This window comes from Pempheris klunzingeri, chromosome 12 (genome assembly GCF_042242105.1).
Source record: "Pempheris klunzingeri isolate RE-2024b chromosome 12, fPemKlu1.hap1, whole genome shotgun sequence".
Taxonomy (NCBI): domain Eukaryota; kingdom Metazoa; phylum Chordata; class Actinopteri; order Acropomatiformes; family Pempheridae; genus Pempheris; species Pempheris klunzingeri.
The window spans coordinates 10376102-10397608 of NC_092023.1; the positions used below are offsets into that span (position 1 = coordinate 10376102).

General features: G+C 42.2%; 2 protein-coding genes across 2 annotated transcripts in view; one reads left to right on the forward strand and one right to left on the reverse strand.

Annotated features, from left to right (window-relative positions):
- Positions 1-45: 45 nt before the first annotated feature.
- prepl (prolyl endopeptidase like) lies at positions 46-7204 on the reverse strand. Its single transcript, XM_070841592.1, has 15 exons — positions 7091-7204; positions 6372-6500; positions 6130-6196; positions 5656-5836; positions 5432-5517; positions 5191-5317; positions 4897-5116; positions 4586-4777; positions 3733-3945; positions 3433-3608; positions 3053-3269; positions 2733-2882; positions 2017-2143; positions 793-881; positions 46-169 (listed from the first exon to the last, which is right to left on the reverse strand). The coding sequence occupies exons 1-15, from the start codon at positions 7202-7204 to the stop codon at positions 92-94; spliced, it is 2166 nt and encodes a 721-aa protein (XP_070697693.1). The 3' UTR covers positions 46-91.
- A 519-nt stretch (positions 7205-7723) lies between these two features.
- Positions 7724-21507, forward strand: part of camkmt (calmodulin-lysine N-methyltransferase) — a 105531-nt gene continuing 91747 nt past the window's right edge. Inside the window, exons 1-3 of the mRNA XM_070840849.1 lie at positions 7724-7950; positions 9107-9285; positions 10231-10295. Coding sequence (XP_070696950.1) covers positions 7789-7950; positions 9107-9285; positions 10231-10295 — 406 coding nt within the window. The 5' untranslated portion in view covers positions 7724-7788. The remainder of the gene's footprint in view (positions 7951-9106; positions 9286-10230; positions 10296-21507) is intronic.

Genomic DNA, 21507 nt, shown 5'->3' on the forward strand with positions numbered 1-21507 from the left:
GGCACCACTGTGTCATCCGGGTTGTCATTGCTGTAATGGCAGATGTTTGGCTCACTGTTATTTGATTCCTGACTGCCTCTTGATAGCCACGTTATCTCTTCCTCTTGCGTGGACGCCGAAGAGGGTCCAGGCCCAGCTCTGTGTATAGGAATGCTAACTCGAGGGCTTCCTGTGTCAGGGAGAAAAAACAGAAGACACATTTCTTGTTACTGTACCCATTATTTTAACCGACAAAACTAGTGTTAATGTTCTCAATGTGAGGAAACCGTTGAACCAAATGTAAAATACAGATGTTTTGATCGATCATGCACAGATCAGACTTGGCAGCCGTTTATTACAAAATGACTTGTCGTGATCACACCAATACAATGGTGTGCACACAAGTCATTTAGGTGGTAAATAAATAGATGTTCCACTCATTTCCACTGTACGTTGGTGTCTCAAAACCTTGGAAAATTAAATAGAAACGTATACCCACGTGGCTTGTTGGAGTAATTTGGATACTTGACTTTTTAAATTGGGGACATTTGTCTTAATAAAAAACACAAAATTGCATTCACATGCTAATTATGTAGTTACATATATTTCACACTGAGGTTTACAAACAAATGATCTTTATAGTATTGCCACTTTTCTGGATGGATTTACATTTTAAGTTGATTGAAGAGCAGTTGCTAATTGTCAACAAGCAAAATTACTCATTGAGAAAAATCAAATAGAGCTACTTGTGTCTAATCAGCTCTCAGTCAGCTTTCAGTCAGAACCGTACAGTCTAGCAGGAGAGTGCATTACCTCCTCCAGCATGAACTCAAAGTCTTCTGGTCCAAAGTGATCTGTTCCAGGTTGGATATTGAGAACTATGTTTGGTGCTGGTTCAGATTCTAAAAGAGAGAGGAAGACAGAGAGGTTGAAGGAAGAACCGGGGGGGGGGGGGGGGGGGGGGTTCTAATATTCAAAACTTCCTCTCAGACATTTCTCTTATCTTATTGCATGCCCACTTTGTCTGCTCCCCTTTTCTCTCTGTCCAGTTGTCCCAAATTGTGTGCGTCTCTCTCTCTCTCTCTCTCTCTCTCTCTCTCTCTCTCTCTTTGTCTTTACTCTCCTTTCATTCAATCATGCTCCCATCTGATATTGCCCTCCCTCCTCTCAAACCCCTACACAATATCCCCCCTCCCCGTCTCTGTGGTATGGGCTGTTTCACAAGTGCGGTCTTGACCTTGACAGCTCCCAGTCTGTGGCGTCTAATCTCTTGCTCTGATACACTATCTCTTTACCATGCTAATGGGCCTGCCCACCGCCTGCATGTGTCTATGCCATCAGCACTTTATCAAAAGACTCTGGAGAACAGAGAGACAGATTAGGGAGACATATACACACACACACACACACACACACACTTAAGCCGCCTAGTGTATGTGTGTACGAACAACAGAAAAGTGAGAGGGTGAAAGAGAGAGATAATGTGTGCATATGAAACAGGAAGAGTGGAGGCATGCTGGAGAGAGAGAGAGAGAGAGGGGTGTAAAGAGGAGTACCACCAATGTGGTGAGGGCAGATTATAAGTGAGAGGGAGAAAGAGCTTGCCAAGGGGGAAAAGAGAGCAATTAGCTGACACACACACACACACACACACACACACACACACACACACGTGCAGACACGCTATACTACAAGGTGACCTATACTATACTTTGGTCATGAACTTGAGATGCTCAGAGCAGTTTCCCCTAGACAGACCGCTGTACGTCTGTTACCGCTTCCTCTCCACACAAGCACACTGACACTACAAATGGGAGCTGACCCTGAACTATTAAAATGTCTGATGATGCAGAAATTACCCCTAAAAGAATGAGGAACAAGTGGAAAATAAACATATGAACATGCACACAGACAGATGTACAAAAACACAGCCATTTATACAATTGTGTGCATGGGTTCTTAAATATGCATCCACATGATCAACAAGTGATTAAACGGTTGTGATGAGCATGTGTGAGAGTGTGCGTGTGCACGTACCCGACTTTGGATTCATGGTGAAGTGTGTATGAATGGCGTTTTTTAACCGCTCAGTGTATTTGAGGACGCCTGCCAGAGGAACCCTGGCATCGCCGCTGTAGGCCGTCAGCAGAATTGATGGATAGCACTAAGTCACACAAACACACAAAATGATGGTTAAGCTACAGCAGTTCATTGTTTTTCTAGTTATACATTTCTAATTCTTCATCCCCAAAGTCAAAAAAGATTTTGGGTACATCTTAGTAAAAATTAGCTCTCAGTGGGACATGGAACTAAATAAGCAGAGCTTCATGTCCTGTGTTGGACAGATGTCAACATACTTGTTTTCAAAGAGAGCCTGAAAAACACCAACAGAGTCAGTGCTTTTCAAACAGTAGCTCTCAGCCAAAATGTGGGTCATGGGAAATGGGCCTTACAAATAGTCTGAATGAACTGCCTGTTACCTATCAGAACAGGCCAATTTAAAGTAGTAAAACTACTTAGTAATAAAATCTTAATCACAGTAGAGAAACCTGAAAAATCCCATGCTAAAATGCATTTCCCGTTTAATGAAAATGGAAAAATTCAAAGGATGCAGCAAACTGACCAAACTGACTGACCCTAAACCTAATAAAAACAAAACATTAGTGCAAGTGGCTTCACAAGCACAAAGCTCCTTGTTTAAAGCCAATGCATAAAAAACTGCAACACTCCTTATACTGCCTTTCTCTTCATACCTGAGGCGTGATGTTGTGGAGGGGGCAGTAGGAGGAGATGGTGAGTTTGTGATTTGGGTTTCCTACTGGGTCACCCCATTCTTCTCTGTCTTCCAAAGTCAGAGGCAGGCTGGGATCCTCCATAGTTCCCAACACATCTAGGAAAGGGGCCTGGACACAGGAAAAGGGATGACTTTGGATGCACTCGTGTGTGTTTTATGCCATCTCTTATGGTATAATTGGTAGGGAGGTTGTCCTTCAGTCTCTATTGTATCTGTAACCCTTACACTCCAAGATGCAAATACACAAACACACAAATCTCTGCCCATCTGGCATCTTACCTGCAGTGTGACAGCCCGCATCATGTGTGGGTGTCTGTTGCACAGTACTCCTACTGGCACAGCTCCAGCACTGCAGGCTTTAAGCGCAGTGAGAGACGGTGAGGAGACTCCTAATGAGTAAAGGTGATGGAGACAGGCTTGGAGGTCCTCCACTCCTTTCTGCTTCCCCTCCACACGAGCTTGTCTTTGCCATGACAGACCCCGCTCTCCTCCACCTCTGGGAGGTGTACACGTAAAGAAAGTAGATTCATGTAGACAATAGCACACGTTTGAATTTCCGACTTAATTACACCTCAATAACATTTTGCAGCAACTTCCAGCTGCACAACATCAACACGAAACCAACGTAAGCACAAGCTGCTGGAGAGGTGGGACGTTACCTGATGTGGCAGTAGGCCAGAGCCCAGCCTTTCTCCAGCAGCAGCCTTTTCTCTGGGCAGAACTCCATGTTGAGATCTCTGCCATACGCTCCGTACACATGGACCAGTAGTGGTGCCCGTCTCAAATCCTCCACAGATACAGAATGAAACAGTGTCACTGGCACCAAGGTACCATCCTACAGAGGAAAGCAGAGAGAGACAGGTCTGGAGACTGGAAGGGGTAGATGTGACTGTGTTATAGTTTTAAATGGTCTTGAAACAAGTGTGTTTGCATGCATGTTATGTGTCAGCGGCTCTCACTTGATTGCAGGCCTCTAAGCGTGTGGTGGTATAATTGCCCTGGTTATCTGAAGAGGACCCATTTTCAGTGCCTGATAAAAGAAGCCCATTCTCAGGGTATAGGCAGTACGGCACAGGGGAGCGGACCGGAGATGAAATTACAAACTCTAACACACTGCGTTGGTCTCCCATGGCTGGTTTCTTGGTTGTGATGGCACAGGCCCAGGAGGGGAGCTTGGGAGTGTAGAAATATAAGGTTATAATAGATTAATACATTAAAACAAGACACATGTAAGGGATAAAGTACAGACATTATTATTGCAAAACAAACCCTGATGGGCTGATGCAGGATCCTCACACATAGCAGAGGGTCTTAAGCAGAGGGTCTTAAATAATCCTGAAGCCGTTCGTTTTGCAATAATGACTGGCTCGCTGTACATTATCCTGCTTATTACACAGCTTTGTACTAAAGAAATTACTTTAAAATGATCTTACTTAATTTAAAAATGTATTGATTCTGCTATAAGAATGGCGTCCATAGCAGCAGTCTGTTACACATGGTAACTGTCTGCTATACAGAAATAACAGACACAGAATGCCAGTAATCGAGTATTTAACATGGCCAGGTGACAAATACATATAGACGTGACCAAGTGTATGTTTCATGTATTGTGGACATCTGTATGTTTCTGTGTGGAATATGTACTAGCTGTGAAATCAAATCTCCATGTGGGGCAATAAAGACTAATCAAAATTAAAAGTAACCGAAGCAAAATGGTAAAAAAACAAGATACATGACTAAGCAGGCCAGCAAGGTAGTATGAAAGATATGGAAAGAAAAAATCATTCCAATGTAGTTTTCTGCTACACCCACCTGTACAGTATATGCTTCTTTGGGATGGGCCAGTGGGATCACGATCAGGGCGAGTTCACCGGATGGTGTTCTCGCAACCAACACGCAGTGATCTCCAACCACGTCCATGTCTTTAACTGCAGTGCCAGGGTCGGGGGCAAACAATGGCACCCAGGAGAACATGGATGGCTCTGAGAGAGGGGCCTGCATCACCTGGTGAGCACACAGGAGGATGAAATACAGTCCAACATTAAACATTAAACAATGATAACGACTCCAGAAGACAAAACAGAGATGCACATTTTTCATGTTGTATGTATTGTAGAATCTACCTGATATTCCTGCCCAGGCACTCCATTAGTCAGTATAATTAGCCAACTTCTCCAGTGCTCCACATGGTACAGGAGGTCCAGCTGGCGTGGCTGAACTAGGAGAGGCTCTAAATTGGATGTTGTTGTTGTATCAATTAGCAGCACCTCTGAAGTGGTCCTGCTGTTGCAGTTGATGGTGAGTAGCTTTCGGCTCCTGGAAAGGGCAACCTCCACAAACACACTGGGGAGATGACAATTAGAGATGGTGTTGGAGTAGAGACAGCTTGCTGCAGATGTCACATTACTTACACTTACTCAGGCTGCTTTTCCTCATACACAGAGGTTATCCTGCTTCCACTGGAGGTCAGATCCATACGAAACACACTGCTGCAGCGTAGACTCTCCAGGGTTGTGTAAAAAAGGATCTCGTCGGTGGCCCACTCTTCACCCATGCAGGTACAGATAAACACAAAAATGTATTTCTATTTTAGTCAGTCCATTATTATCTCTTTATTACTGAAATACATTTTTAGAATGGTAGTTACTTAAGACATACCAAAGCTGAAGACTTTGTGCAGTGTGCACACAATGTGTGAGGGATCCAGAGGCGACATTCTCTTTCCAAGCCTCACAACCACACACCTGGATTGTCACAGGACAGTCATCTATTTTTTTTGCATCCATTTATTAATATACTAATTGAAACAGATTTAAATTTGACAATTAAAGAAAAAAATATTTGGATCATTTGTATGATAAATCCTGTTCTATTCTTTTCACCTGGGCTCCTCTTTGTGATTAGTTTTTAGTGTGGCAGCAAGATGCTTCTCCTGTGGGGACAGACGTATTCTCTGGACGGACCACTGAAACCCCTGCTTCCTGTCTTCATTATCAAGCCCTACATTCTCCACCTGCTCAGGGACTTGACCCAGATTTAGCACCTGCTCTGGCTCCAGCTCACCTACAAACAAGGAGTGGAAACTGAGTCAGTCACAAAAATGGGAATGCCACTATTCTTAACAATGGATTGCATTACAACTCTAGACGCAGAGGTGGGAACAGGGTTGCAGCACATAAGAAAAAGCTACGGCAGTTTAACTTCTGTAATCTTATTTTTGGTTTGCATCAAGTCCCCCTTAACATGTTTTTAAATTAAATCTTAGTGTTAAATCTCTTAGTGTTTACACTGCAATATCACCACAGGTCTCTGTTCCCAAGTCTCTGGCTTTAAGAGCTGAGATGTTTTCTCCTTACCCCGTCTCTTGTCCATTCTGTAGACGCCATCACTTTCGATGAAATACACATGGTGACGTCCACAGACCTATGTCAAGAGAAATCAATCACTTGTATAAAAAGTTCATAAATGTTACAAACTTCTTAATGCATCATGTACGCAGGGGATGGGTTATGTTTTTTTTTGTAACTGCATTGTCTCATCCATCTGTCCCACTGAGGTAACGAAATGGTTCAAACCCAAAGCAGGCGGCAGGCCTCACCACTGACTGATCAGGTGTGTTGGAGAAGCGGCGGTATGCTGCCCTCAGTCTCCGGCTGAAATACTTCTGCAAGTCCTTGTACCTCTCAAGTCCATGGCTGAGATGGTCAACTGATGAGCTTGAAGTGTCCTGAAATAAACCAACCATCATGAATCATGGAAAGACCATATGCTCCAGCTGCGAGAGCCATTGCTGTTCCAATCAATATTACTGTATCTTGTGCAAGAGTCAGTAACACAATGAACCTCTGCATAGGAGGACTGTAGTTTGTAAACCACTTGATGTAAAGCTAATATTTGGCAATGTGGATGTGGTAACTGGAGAGGTTTGCACTGTTGCAATATAAAACTAGTTTGCTCATGTATCAAAATGTATGCTAAAGTAGTTGAATATGTGAGTAAGCGGTATGAATCATGTTGTTTATAGATAACTTGACTGGTGAACAATGGCTTTTTACCTAAACTCTATCAAGTGGGAACACCGCCGTACAAGTGTTTGTGTGTCAGTGCAGTGAGCCACAACCAAATGGGGGGTCAATTTCAGCCCTGTCTCCTTATCTGTGGCTCCTAACACGACTAGTTTTGTCCGCCCGGTGCAAAGACACCGTTTTGAATAATGAATGACTTGATGTTATCGACCCGGTAGCTTGACACTCAAGTAATCTTACACCAAACCTTAGGTGAGTAAAAACAGCATCAACATTAGCTCAACACACTTACCGACGTCCGGGAGAGCCGTGCTATCCGCTTGCAGACGGCTACCTCCCCAAATCGGAGCCGGGATGGTGTGAAGAGACGGGTACATGAAGACAGCAGAGACGAGAGGACGGCCATTATGAAGATTTAACAGTTAACCTGCTAAATTAAGTTCATAGGTGTTACGTGGATTTGAGCTAACGGTTATTACCGTTGTACTCGAACGTTAGGCCATCAATAGAGGCAACGCTTACATGTTAATAAGATAAATGAGTGCTGCATTTTAATCTATAATATCGATTATTTCGTTATTCATGGTTAAAACAAAGGTTCAGCCGTTGGTGACAGCGTCGGGCAAATTCCATACACGTGCGTGATCCTATAAACAAAGCCCGCTGCGGGTGACGTAGGCAGCAATACCAGACTAAACTAATCAAATTCAGACATGCGCAGCAGGCAACTCTAACAGAAAAATCGAGCGTGATTGTTTCGACAATCCATTGCTATGTCTCGACTGCCAAAAGTGTACGGAAGTAGCATGCATCCATTATGTGTGTAACAGGTGATTACAGTCAAGCCATGTCTTCGTTGATTTCTGCGTTGGTGTAGTTTATCGAAAAAGCCTTATTTTTGTATTACCACATTGCAACCGATAACTGTGTCAGCCCCATAGCCTGGTATTTGGTTACAGATTTATTTCCGTCCACAACTTCGAAGATAAAATGGAGAGGGGCTCCACCGGCACTGCAGAAAAGACCGAGCCGGCTTCGCCATTGAGGAAAAATATTAATCAAGACACCTGCACTGCTAATTCCCACACCGCCCGGGCTGGGACCTGTGCTACTACTGATGTCGCAAGAGCCAGGTGGACTCTACTGAGACAGGTATTATCCTAAAAGAAAGCACAAACCTCTTACGGTTTTAGACTATTTTGGCGAACATATTTTCAGAAGGTCTTGAATGCTCAACATAAAATGTGTGGTTTGACGCACATAACCATGGAATAATAAGGACAGTCTTCCTCCCTGTCATGCTTTGAAATACGATTGTACGATGTAGTTCAACTGATAATCATTCCTAGCACAAGCTGTGTGAAATATGGAGGGAGTAGATGTATTGGAGGGTTTTCTCTATGTCTTATTAGTACAGACTTCATTACAGTTTGATAATCTAGCAGTTATGACACTGCCTATGTCATATACCTGTGATAACAGTCTCAGCAGTCTTAGTTCATTAGTACTCTATACGTTTTTTTTGACAGTAAATCTTCATTCTTTACCTTCTGTTATACTTATACAATACATCACCTCCAGCCCTACAGTAACTCTGACACCACTTGGACTCTCTCTCCTCTGACCACAGGCTCTGGTTAGCCATGCATATGCAAGAATGTTGTACCTCCAAGAGCAGTGGCTGTAAAAGTAGGGCTTTTATTTTTGCCCATAGATGGGCATTACTCAGACGTTACCCGCTCCTGAAGAGGAAAAACTTCGTCCTCCTAGTGCAATAATGACCTCAGTGTGTGTCAACGCCAGGATGGATGGATGGATGGATAGATAGAATAATAAAAATATGTAAAATTCATTACAAATTTCTGTCACTTCACTCGCAAATAATAGTCTTCAGAGAGACTTGTCTGTTGGACTGAATCCTCACACTGGCAAAACAGGAAAATGTCTGAAAAGGTAAAAATTAAAGCACCACTTGTAATATACAGAATCTCAGCAACGCGTTTCAGCTGTGGGCCTCATCAGGGTGATGCAAGAAGGCCACAAGCCAAAATCTGTTGGTCTGACAATAAAATTGTTCTGTACGCTACAAGTGTTGCTTGAGTTTTGACCTCTTTAAACTTTTAACCTTTTCCATGCACCCTAGAAGTAGGTAGGTGAAACTGTGCTGGAAATCCCTACTCTGCTAAAACGGGAAAACATGACTGAATCATCCTGCAAATGCTGAGACTTTACAGCTTGTGGGAAGACTTAACAGTAAAGGGATGCGCTACTGTAACTGCCACTTTATTTCCACTCCTGACTCTTACAGGTGCTGCGTCAGAAGCAGGTGGACAGTGCAGAGATCAAACAAGTGTCTGTTCGCAGGTTCGCCACGTTCGACCTTTTCAGCAGGAAAAAGCCTGTTACACAAAACCCTAGTGATACCTCAGACGACCAGTGGGTGGAGTACAGAAGTGTCTACTTTCCGGAGTACAGTGCCTTACTCAGGTACACACAATTGAATGGAGCAAAGTGGAGCACACAGGGCTCGGGTTTCATGCGGGCACAGATAAAGCATGCTGACAGTGTACCACACAAGGTGCCACCTCATGATGCCTCAACACATCAGACTAGTTGGGTAAAAGTCAATATGGAACAAGTTCTAGATTTATACGGTGTCATGCTGTTCATATCATCAAGGGTAAATGAGTATGATGATGGCATTTACTAATAGTATCTAAAATCTTGTTGTTTGTTGTGAATCTAGAACAAAGCACATTGCACATGCCCACCTCTGAGCCTGGTTCTGTTCAAGGTTTCTTCCCGTTAAAGGGGAGTTTTTCCTGCCACTGTTGCCTAATATCATATCTGATGCTTGCTCATGTGGGGATTCTTGAATCCTTGATTTTGAATTCCTGAATCGTTGGGTCTCTCTCTTAATTAAAGAGTTTGGTCTATGAATTGGTGCTATATGAATAAAGATTAATTGATTGATTGATTGACATGTTGTTAAGGCATGTCCTGTAAAACAGGTTGCAATTTAGTAATTGAAACACTGTTCCATGAATGGTTATATATGACTTTTGTATCTGCACAGTTACCACAAAAATATGCACGTACTGTAAATGACAGTAGATATGAAAACATGTTTAAAACAGTTATTGACTTGCAGTTTGTAATATATTTTTAAATCTCAAAAATGTTTTACAAATATAAACACCTTCATCAACAATGGTGTAGGTTCAACTTTTGAGATATGGAAATACTCCATGACCCATCACATCTGTGCTTACTTTTTGATACTTTTCCTTTGGAACAATTACCACAAGTTCAAAATGCTAATTAAGATTCTTTGTCTTGTTTCACTGTCTGTAAGAGCAAAAAAAGCACAATATAGTATTCTATTCTATACTATAGAATGCTGCTGTATAATCATCTTTTTGTGTCTCTCAGGGATAACCTGGGGCCTCTTAGAGTTAATGAAGTGCTCAACAGTTTTGACAACACTGGTAATGTCTGTAAGTACATACTCACTTATCTTACTACTTTAGCGCTTTGTATTATGTCTCTGTGCGTATGTGTGTGTGCTTGAAATTATGTTCACAGAGTTTGTTTTACTTTCATAACTCCTTCGCTTTTATCCCATCTCTGTCTCTGTCTCTCTCTCTCTCTCCTCTTTTTCTATCCCTTTCTCCCTCACACACACACTACAGCTTTGAGTTAGCATCATGCTGTGTACTGTTAGTGTTTGATTGATGGTTTGATGGAGGTGGTTTGATTCCATCTCTTTGAATGGGAGTATGTCTCTTGTGTGGCCTCTGCAGCGGTTTATCATGTACTTATTCCTCCCAAATACCTTCAAATGTCCTTTGGAAAGGAAGTGGGCTGCAGTCTTCTTATTGCTCCAGTCGACAGTGATGAGCGGTTTGGAGGAAAGGAGAGAGTCAGGGATTTGCTCTATGATATGGAGTGGAAAGCATCACCTGAAATACAAGAGCCTTGATTTGACCTTCATTCGGTGATGTTTTTGTGAGGCATTTGGCTTGACCTGAGTTCACTTCTGGTTGAGTTGAATTCAGTTTTAGTCTGTTCTATTCAGTTATTGCTTAGGACTTTTAGTAATGTAAATCCAGTCAAAGAAATATTTCAACTAAACACACACGACTGCTGTCTACATGAGTGAAAACAGTTATCTTGGCTACACACACAATCTGTAATTTTGGAACAAAGTAGGATTCTCAATGAGATTACAGACAATTTTACACCCATGCTTCTTTATAGCATGCCAAGTTAATGTCTGTGTATATTTTCCATTACCAATATTTTGGGGTTAAATAGTTACGTATGATATAATACAACTTTATTGTCTAGCCAAGTGTTTGTCTTTGACTACACCTCAGCAATATAAAATAATGACTTGATCCCTTTCAAGTCATTATATACCTCTTTCTTTGCAGGTCCGTCCTCACAGGCATGTGGTGGATTATAACAAAGGTGATGGGTTAGTGTTAACCAGCCAGATGGCTCCACAGGAGAGTCAGGGTCAGAGGTGAAGGTCATTGCTGGGGGCTACTTCATTGCACACTGGGATCACACTACATAAGTCATGATAGAACCCAGTGGCAGCTCTCAGTCCAACCTGCTAGAATGGATAATCCGTTTTCTTTACAAGTACACAGTGTTTGGAGAGAGAAAATGAAGACCTAATCATGTTTCTGCTGTTTGGAACTCAAGTAGACTTCACTGTGTTTTTTGTGATTTGCATATACCTAATTTTCTTTGTCTTTTCTCCTTCTTCTTTAGTGTATATATAAAGTAGTAAGTGATAGAAAGATCTCCTCAAACGAGATATCTCCATACCACTGACAGCATACCCCCTCGTTCCTGTCTCTCAGTCTACCCCTCTTACCGTTCCTCCTCTTTCTTCCTCCCACCCCTCCATCCCTCTCTCCTCCCAGCTGGAGTTGTGCTCAGCCAGATGGGTAACTGAGTTCCTGACTTGGCCGGTGGATTAGCACAGCCGGAGATGAGAGCATAGAGGAGGGGAGGGGAGAAAAGGGGTAGAATGGGAGATGGTGGGTGGGCATGCCAGAGGTATAGTGTGTGTGTGTGTGAGTGTGTGAGGAGTGAAGAGCCACTAGCAAGGGAACCTCGTTCCTCAGACAATGAGCCAGCCATCTCCCTCCTGTTCTTCATCCCATGTTTGGGACTAGTAATGCGTGAGATCAATTAGGATTGGTTGAGAGGAGGCTCTGAAAGGCTCAGAGGTGACCCTGTCAGAGCTCTGGGCTATATTTTTTTTGGACTGGGAGTCAGGGAGAAACCCATCTAAATAGACAAACACACACATATACCTACTTATGTGTGCCCCACACAAAGATATACAGTCATGCACTGCTTGCAAAAAATCGAGACAGTCTTGCTACAGTAATGAGCACGTATTCACTTTGCCCACCATTACACCCTCTCCACAGTTCCTGCTATCTTGATAATCCCCCACCCCTGAGGTGTGGACAAGCCCAAATCCTAGGGGTCCTTGTCCTCCTGAATAGCAGGCTAAAAAGCCTGGCCGGATTAGCCCACTGCCTCCAAAATGTGTGGACTCAGCTTAAAATTGCTGCCCCCGCTCAGCAGGACCCTCTCTCTCAGCTATTGTGTTTGTCCCACCACTGTGCACGTATGTGAACAATATGTTGTTTCTTAAGGTGACGATAAGCTGGAGTCAATGGTTTCATTTCAAGACCAGAGAAGCCGGCAGGGAGTCTCAATGAAGATGCTTTAGGGAACGGAGAGTGTATGCAGACAGCCTACCATTTTGAATATTGGCAATATAAGGGCACCGCTGCCAAAATTTAACCAGAATTCATTTCTTTTGAAGAGAGCTTCAAGCCTTGTTGAAACCCTATATATGAGGGGACGTTTAATGGAGAATACTGGTACAGTATAATGAATGTACGGCACATCAGTGTGGACATTGTTGAGGATTATAAGTACTTGGGGGTACACATTGATAACAAACTGGACTGGGGGAGGAACACTGATGCCCTTTATAGGAAGGGCCAGAGCTGCCTCTATTTTCTGAGGCGGTTGAGGTCCTTCAACATCTGCAGGACTATGCTCAGGATGTTCTATGAGTCTGTGGTAGCCAGTGCTATCTTCTATGCTGTGGTATGCTGGGGCAGTAGGCTGAGGGTAGAGGATGTCAATAGATTGAACAGACTGATCCGCAGGGCCAGTGACGTTGTAGGAGTGAAGCTGGACTCTCTGACGGTGGTGTCAGAGAGGAGAATGCTTCACAAAGTGGGAGCTATTTTGGACAATGTGTCCAACCCACTCCATGAAGTGCTGGTTAGATATAGGAGTTCTTTCAGTGCCAGACTAATTGTACCACGATGCACTACAGAGCGCCACAGGAAATCATTCCTGCCTGTGGCCATTAATCTATAGAACTCTAGAAGAAAGTGTACATGTTGTTGTATGTTATTACTGTTATTATTATTATCATTATTATTATTATATGAATCAGCTCCTCACTCTGTGTGTACATGTTGTTGTATATATTGTATTGTTATTATTATTATTATTATCATCGTTATTATTATTATTATAATTATATAGTGCATCTCCTCATTCTGAGTGTACATATTGTTATATATTATTGTTGGTAGTAGTAGTATTAGTATTATATAACACATCTCCTCACTCTGAAGGTACACTTTGTTATATATTATTATTATTAGTAGTGGTATTATTTGTATCATTATTATTATTATTATAATATGGTACAGCTCCTCACTGTGTACATGTTGTTATATATTATTGTTGGTAGTAGTAGTAGTAGTGGTAGTATTATTGGTATTATATAGTACAGCGCCTTACTATGATTGTGCATGTTGTTATATATTTTTATTAGTAGTATTATTAGTAGTGGTATTATTGTTGTTATTATTATTATTATTATTATTATTATAAGACTCTGGACTCACCTGGTGCAGTAATTTACCTCTGTGTAATAATTTGGAATAATAATTTTTAATACATCTTTTTTTTATTCATACTTACATACTACATACATACATACATACTTATTCATACTAACAAAAAGCAATTTCCCCCTGGGGATTATTAAAGTAATTCTGATTCTGATTCTGATCCCCTATTGTGTGCATCAGTCTGTACACTGTAACACAGAGCATGCACTCATAAGAAAATACTTAATTGGTCACAAAGAAATGAAACAGTAACGCGGACAAACCAAATGAAGGTTTTAATGACTTTTCTGAGGAACTGAGACGATACCCAGGGCTGAAGTTGGTCAGGGAAGGGGTTTCGTCTTGCTGCTGTGGGTCTTTGGTCTGTGTGTCAGTCCCTGAATGGATCCAAAGGGATCTTGTTGGCCACAGAATCTTATACTGTTGGCGCAAAAAATGAAAATATGACTTTCAGCTATTTCTGTAAATGTGTCTTTGAAACATTCAAACCAATTATCTCTGACTTTACAATTGCTCCTAGGCCATTATTATTATATTGCTGCTCCCTTTAACTCCAGCTGCTTGTTGGAGCTGGGGGTGTTCTCTCTTTATTGTGGTGTATTTGGTTTGACCACATTGCGTGAAGACCTCTACCTGGGGGTACCTTGGTGTTTTATTGTGGCACGTACATCAGCCAGGTGTCGGGTTTGCACCTACGTTTGCACTTGATGAGGTATCCAAGCACAAAGCACCCCCTCTGGTGGACATCAAGAAGTCATGGAGCTGCATTTACATTTGTAACTCGTTATATGTTGTCAATGAATGATCATGCCCATTTCGAACTGGTCTTGATCACTTTGAACTGCTTGAACTCTGAACTTCCGACCTTCCTGGTGCTTTAGCTGACAGCGCGGGCTTGTAATTGTAAGAGAGCTTTGTGTGGCTGCTATTTGGGATTTTATGGGTACTTGTTTCCTGCTGGGGATCAGGATTTTAGGACACAATACAGGCCCTTGGGGATGGGTGACTAATGCTAAAGCATCAGAGGAGGTTTGTGCATTTGTCCATAGGAGAGGGTTTAGGTAGAGCTTGTTGACATTGCAGGGCTTTTGGTAAGAGGTCTTGTTGGGATGTGGGGTTACTTGTTGGGTTCATGTTGCAGGCAAAGGTCATAATGACAGAGCTCTGTGTCTGCACACACACACACACACACTTAATAAATTAAATTGCTGTGCATTTTAGTGTTTGCGATCCTCCATTGTAAGCCATGAATGCATTTAAGCTCTGACTCATTTATTTAGAGCAATGCATTCCCTGTTCCATCATTAGTGTGTGTGTGTGCATCTTTAGCCTCTTTCACACATAGTTCCCATCAAATACTGGGATAACCTTTCAGTTACTGCTGGTGATCAGTCTGCACCTTTTCACACATGCCATGGCAATACTGGAAGAGATAGGGCAGGGGACAGTGCAGCAAATGGCAGTAATGAACTTATGGATGCCAACTGCCATAAATCTCAACAAAAGAGGAAGATTGGACAAGGCCATGTGCATGTGTACAGTGGAAGATGCCTCCTATTATTTTCTGGAACATGGTGAACGAGGAGCTGCTTTTGTCAGGTGTTCTTAAAATACATCCAATATTTAATTTATATTTATATTTAGTTTTTTTTTGTGATCTACTGTGAGGTAGAAACATGCATTCAATACATTAAAATTAAGGTTTGTGATTAAATCTCTTGTGAAAGCATCAGCAGGGCAACCATAAAGTTAAATCTTGTGATTGGTTTGATGTGGAAGCTTCTTTCGTCAAACAGGCGGAGCCCTTTACATGCCTGCCCCTGCTTTCATTCACAACAACAGCCATACCAGCATTTTCCCAAAAACGTTAGAGGTGGGAAATTGGCAGTACAGATTTCCCAGAATATCGATCACTGCTCCCATTCACACAAGACCCCATGCAGGAAATGTTCCTGAACATTTCAGGAATAGATTGTATGTGTGAAAGGAGCTTTTGTGTGTGTATGTTTGTGTAATGAAGAGCCAGGGATCCTAATGAAGCCTAATAGAGCCTTCTTCACTACAGCTGTCATTGTCTGAATGGCGACCAGCCTTTCAGCCTCTCAGTCATCCTTTTTATCTCCCACTGACTTCACCTGTCACTCCTCATAGTAAATACTATAAATCCAGATTATCTGAGTGTTGTGAGGGAGAGCAGTGTGGAGGGGGGGGTTAGTCGGTCATTTCTGTGTGTGTGTCTGATATTTACTGTCGTACGGGGACAGTTTATAACAAGACGATGTTCGAAAGAGGAGAGGTGATAAATGTCAGCATAGGCAACATATTTAGTGCCTGATCCACACACATAAATACAATATCAAAAAAAAGTCATCGCTGTTCATGGCAGCCTTGTGTTCTTGTCACTCCTTGTTGCAGCGTTGGACAGGTGTATGTGTGTGTGTTTTCTGTATCCAGTGGATCTGTCACAGTCATCTGTGTGTGTTTAATGTGTTGTACAAGTGTCTAAGTGTTCTTAGTGACTGCGTGTGTGTGTGTGTGTGTCGTAATGGTTGCCCCCCGTAGCCTCCCCTTGTGCCAAGCCTTTAGCGGTGCCCTGTTTGCATAATTATGCTAATTCATTGTGCCACAGTGCTAATTAGACCTTGTTAGACAATAGCGTTAGACTGGGAGCTGGCAGGCATACACACACATACATAGACGCGCACAGACACACGCTCACTCAGACTGTTGTGTCAGTGACAAGGTTTGTGGTCCCCCTCTGCGCTGTTTATAACGTGCTCTCTATAGAAATGGTTCTCTACCAGTGCGCTCTGGACTGAGCTCAGGTGTCTCAAACGATTTTTGATTAAAGCTAATGAAACAAAAATGTGAAAGAAGAATACACACATGCTTCCTTAGATCTAATAAAATTGGTCCTATATTCTCATTGTCATTCCTCAGAGCTGTTAATAGCTCCTTTGCCAGCAATTTGTTATATTTTTCTGAACTCCACTTATGTTATCATTGTACATTGTGATGATAAGGAATAATACACACCTCATTTACCTTCAGTTGACCATTTGATTTGAGTATGAGTCAGTCCAGGATCCATTCTTCCAAAAACAGTTCCATTTTTAACTTCAACTTCTTGAATTGCTGAAGAATTTTATTTTCCAAAGTGTGTGTGGCATTTTGTAGGCACTAAAATTCACATACTACATACTATTAGAGAGCAGAAAAACACTAATGATATTGTTGTTTTCAAGACATTTGATCTAAGTATCATGTAATGTCAGACTTTAATACTAATCTAATTCTATAATTCTATCGCATGAATTACTTTAAATGAAGATCAGATAACCCCGACTGGGCTTTAGAGTTTTTTCATAATATACAACACATATCCCACTAACGTGCCTCGGTAGAGTTTGAATGATTGGCTCAAACTACCTGCAGGAGCTTGTTACAGGACAAAAACAACCAATCTGGTTTTACACTGAAGCTTTCACAAGGGTTTCACCCGTCAGCCACTGTTGTTTAACATTCTGGGGTGTGATAGGGAGTAATTAGATCCAAACTGCATGTTCAGCATTGTGATTTTTTGAGCTGCAGTGTTTTTTAATATGCCATGTACCTCAAAGTGCTAAATCATGGATCAATAAATAAATAAATAGTTTTTTTTTCTCTAATAATTGTGGAAGAAATGGTTATTATCAACGTGAAGTTGTTTGATTAACGTGTTTCACATAAAATATAACGATACCAAGCACAATTAAATGCAATTTTGTATATTTCCTATTTTTGTTTGTTCTTTATAGTTAAACACAAAAAGGATAGCCACACAATGAGTGGATGTGCCTTTAAAGTGTAATGCACATCTGTATGTAGTGTGTGTGTCACTTTGTGGTGTAAGAGTGGGGGTTGGAGGTAATGTAAGCAAGACTTGAGTGGCTCGAGGGCATACTGAAAGAGTTGCCGGTTGACTTAATTGAAAGTAATTGATTTTCGCTTCTGCAGCCTTGTCTCCTCCATCCGTTCACGGGAGGAAACAAGGAACAGGGACTTGCCTGAAGTAGTGTTGGGTGTTGGAAGCTTCTTGACACTCGAGAAGTAAACAGTTGCCACACTTTATCTGAACACAACTTGATGCTAATGAGCAGATGCAGACACAAATGTTTATGTGCATGCACACACACGCAGACACACACAGACACATGCATGCTGAAATTCCCTGCAGTTAACCACTATTATGACTTTGAGCACAATTGGGATTGAAGGTGAGCTGTTGAGTGTAGCTTTGCTCAGAGTCCTCTCCTATTATAGCCAGCAGTTGAGTATGTGAATTTGTGCGTGTGTGTGTGTCTTTGTGTGTGTGTGTGTGTCCAGATGCGTGTGCATGTGTTGCACTATTACCAGTAAGCGCTGGGGATTAAGTTCAGGAAATGAGTAGAGCGTTAAAGGGTGCTTCCCTGCCCAGTGCTCTTGCATTGTCACCACTGCTAATACTCAGCTAATTACAAGGACATACTTTAACAGCAAGCTCAGCCCGTAACCCTCATGTCCTTCCACTTCGTTCCCTCCCTTTCTTAGGTTACCCCCTCACCCTAGAATTAGGGGATGAAATGAAAGAGGGAGAAAAAAGAAAGAGTAATAACAGGTCGCTCCCCTCCCTAAAAGCTCGCCCTCCCTCTGGACGGATACAATTATTGGATTTTTCTCCATTTAAGTCACCCAACCCCTATGTGCCCCTCCTGGCAATGTCCCCTATGGTGCCTAAGCCCAGCATGCACTAGCCCCTCCAACCATGTTAAGCACACAAAGAAAGAGAGTGAATGAGAGTATGTATAATATCATTTAGTTGTGATTAACAGTTGGAGCATCATGTCATCAGGTATCACCATCATACAACATACTCCACTCCATCCACCCTAGGTTAACTTCAAAGCTTTCATCCAAACAAAGGCTTTTTATGTTTGAAGTTAAAAGTTGTTTAAAAGCTCAGGACTCTGAACAAAGTGCTTAATTCCCATATTGCACAAGTAGTTATGCATTATTTGTTGCTATGCCAACCCTTTTTTTCACTTAAAAATCAAATAATTTTCCTACATTCTATTGTGTAAAGCATTTCAGTAAGTACAGAAACATAATGATTCAAATGATTATAGCTACTTAAAGTATTTAATTTTGATTGATGACTTCTGGGCTGGCTCTACAATAGAATCTTTGACATCTACCTTCTGCATACCTGCTGTCACTACGATGAATACCCCCCTTGGGTGTCACTGCACAGTCATACACAAGAGTGGTGCAAATTCATGGACCTTCCTGACTCTCTAGTTTTGCATTTTGCTAGCGTCCTTGTTACTACTGGTAGCATGCGGCCATACCTGCAGCTCATTCAGTTTGCACAGGTAGTCCAGCTCATCCAGGATGGCACATCCGTACGTGCCGTCGCAAGAAGGTTTGTTGAGTCTCCCAGCACAGTCTCAAGAGCATGGTGGAGATACCAGGAGACGGGTTGTTTCGCGAGGAGAGCTGGACACGGCCGTTGAGGGGCATCAACCCAGCTGCAGGACCGGTATCTGCTCCTTTGTGCGAGGAGGAACAGGAGGAGCACTGCTAGAGCCCTACAAAAAGACCCCCAGCGGGCTACTGGTGTGCATGTTTCTGACCAAGCTGTCAAACAGACTCCATGTGGGTGGCATTAGGGCCTGACCTCCTCTAGTGGGACCTGTGCGCACAGCCTAGCACTGTGCAGCTCGATTGGCATTCGTCAGAGAACTCTGTCTGCCATTGGCACCCAGTTCTCTTCACAGATGAGACCAGGTTCACACTGAACACGTGACAGACATGAAAGACTCTGGAGACGCCCTGGTAAATGTTATGCAGCCTGCAAGAACATCCCGCATGACTGGTATGGCGGTGGGCCAGTGATGGTCTGGTGAGGCATATCCTCGGAGGGTTGCACAGACATTATGAGTTACCGTAATGAAATTCACGTTAGTTGGATCGGCCTGTGATTTCAATTTTTTACATTCATTTTAAATCCAGCCCTCAGCCAGTTGGTGATTGTAGTTTCCATTGACAGTTGGTACGTCATTTTGTTCTCAATGAATTACACAATGTATAGTAAAGACTTTGATCTTGAATATTAATTTCATCGAGATCCGATATGTGATTTAAGCGTTCCCTTCATTTTCTTGAGCAGAGTACATACATACAAAATACTGTCTCTTAAACCAGGTTGAAGCTAGTACTCAGTAGAATGCAAGATATCTTGATGAATCTAGATGAGCCTGTCCATGTATGCACTTTGTTTGCCAGTGCACCTGCATGCATATTTGTGTGTACCTTAAATGTACACGCACTCGCAAATATGCTGAGTCGCTTGCATTAGACCGCTACTTCATTAGTGCATGGTAGTTGATTTGGCTCTCCTCCGTCTTGTACCCGTCAAGTGCACCACAGTGTACTTCCAAAAGCCAAAGTGTGCAAAGCGCCCGAGTGTGCGTGTGATTATTTATGTGTGTGCAAGTCTGTGTGTGATGGTCCCTGATGATGTTTTAAAACAAACGGATGACTAATGTGATTAGTGTGTTGGTCGGGGAGTGAAATGAGCTATAGTAAATGGCAACATGGGCATATGGGAATAGGTTTGGGCACCAATCCAAATGCTCAGCTTGTGTTTATTTGTGTTTCCGTGTTCCTTGCTTTGCATTGATTTACCAATTTTCACCTGATGTTAAAGGATTAAAACATAAAAAACTTTTTGGATAGTAGCAGAGGTAGAGGCTTTGATGGTTATGCAAAATACATTTTTCATTGTTAATCATTGTTAGTATGGTATATATGGTATATAATATATCATTAATTATCGATAAACTGGCCTTTAGTTCCACAGGACACCCCAACATATAGGTGGACCAGCTGTTTGTTAGTCCTCAACATGTCTTTGCTGAAACTGCTAATGTGTTTTTCTATTTAGCTACCGAGCCATTAACTTGCTTAGTGACTCACCATCCAGCTTTAATGCACAAACTGCTACAGTACGTGTTCTCTCTGTCAGTCTCTCTATGTCTGGAGACTCCCTAAAGAGCCCCACGGGGACCTTTAACTGTCAGTTGGCTGTGCTAACGCTAAAGTAGGTGTTGACGCTAATGGGTGTGCTAAATGCTAATGTGAGCTAGCATGGGCCTCTGAGGGGAAAGTTAACTGATTTTCAAGTGGCCCCCTGAGACACTTCCCTAATCGCTAACTAGCTTTAGCATCTCTGAGGGGCTTGAGGCTGACGGGACTAAAGCTGCAATAGCTATTCTAATTGCTGACTGCCATACTGTGCTGTGGTTTTACTCTTTCATTTTACAATGTAATGGGAAAAAGATCAGAAGTGGTCTGTTTGTGTGTGAGTGACATTGGCCATCTGAGGAAAGTTGAAAAGCTCGAAGAATTACTAAGTTCTATTTTTTGAGTTTTAGCCCTATTGTTTGTTCTCTCTCTGCCACACACACACACACACACACACACACACACCTTTTTACTCTCTTATTCTGTCCATCTAACAGCAGGCCATGGCGCCACAGACCTTTGTGTTTGCCAATTGAGCCTGAAATACACCCCCTCTCCCCTCTTTCTCACTCATACACACACACACACACACTAGATGAAACATAATCTGCACTGAAGGTCTTCCTATATATATATGCAAGCTGTAATGTAATTTTTATGTAACTGCAAATAGACAAATATTCACAAGAAGTGT

What these genes read in the sequence shown, in the direction of transcription:
- prepl (XM_070841592.1), bottom strand. Translation starts at nt 7,204, where the DNA reads ATGGCCGTCCTCTCGTCTCTGCTGTCTTCATGTACCCGTCTCTTCACA. An exon ending in TATGAGGAAAAGCAGCCTGA is followed by an intron (nt 5,117 to 5,190) that starts GTAAGTGTAAGT and finishes TCATCTCCCCAG; the next exon opens with TGTGTTTGTGGAGGTTGCCC. An exon ending in CACCATGAATCCAAAGTCGG is followed by an intron (nt 882 to 2,016) that starts GTACGTGCACAC and finishes TCTCTCTTTTAG; the next exon opens with AATCTGAACCAGCACCAAAC.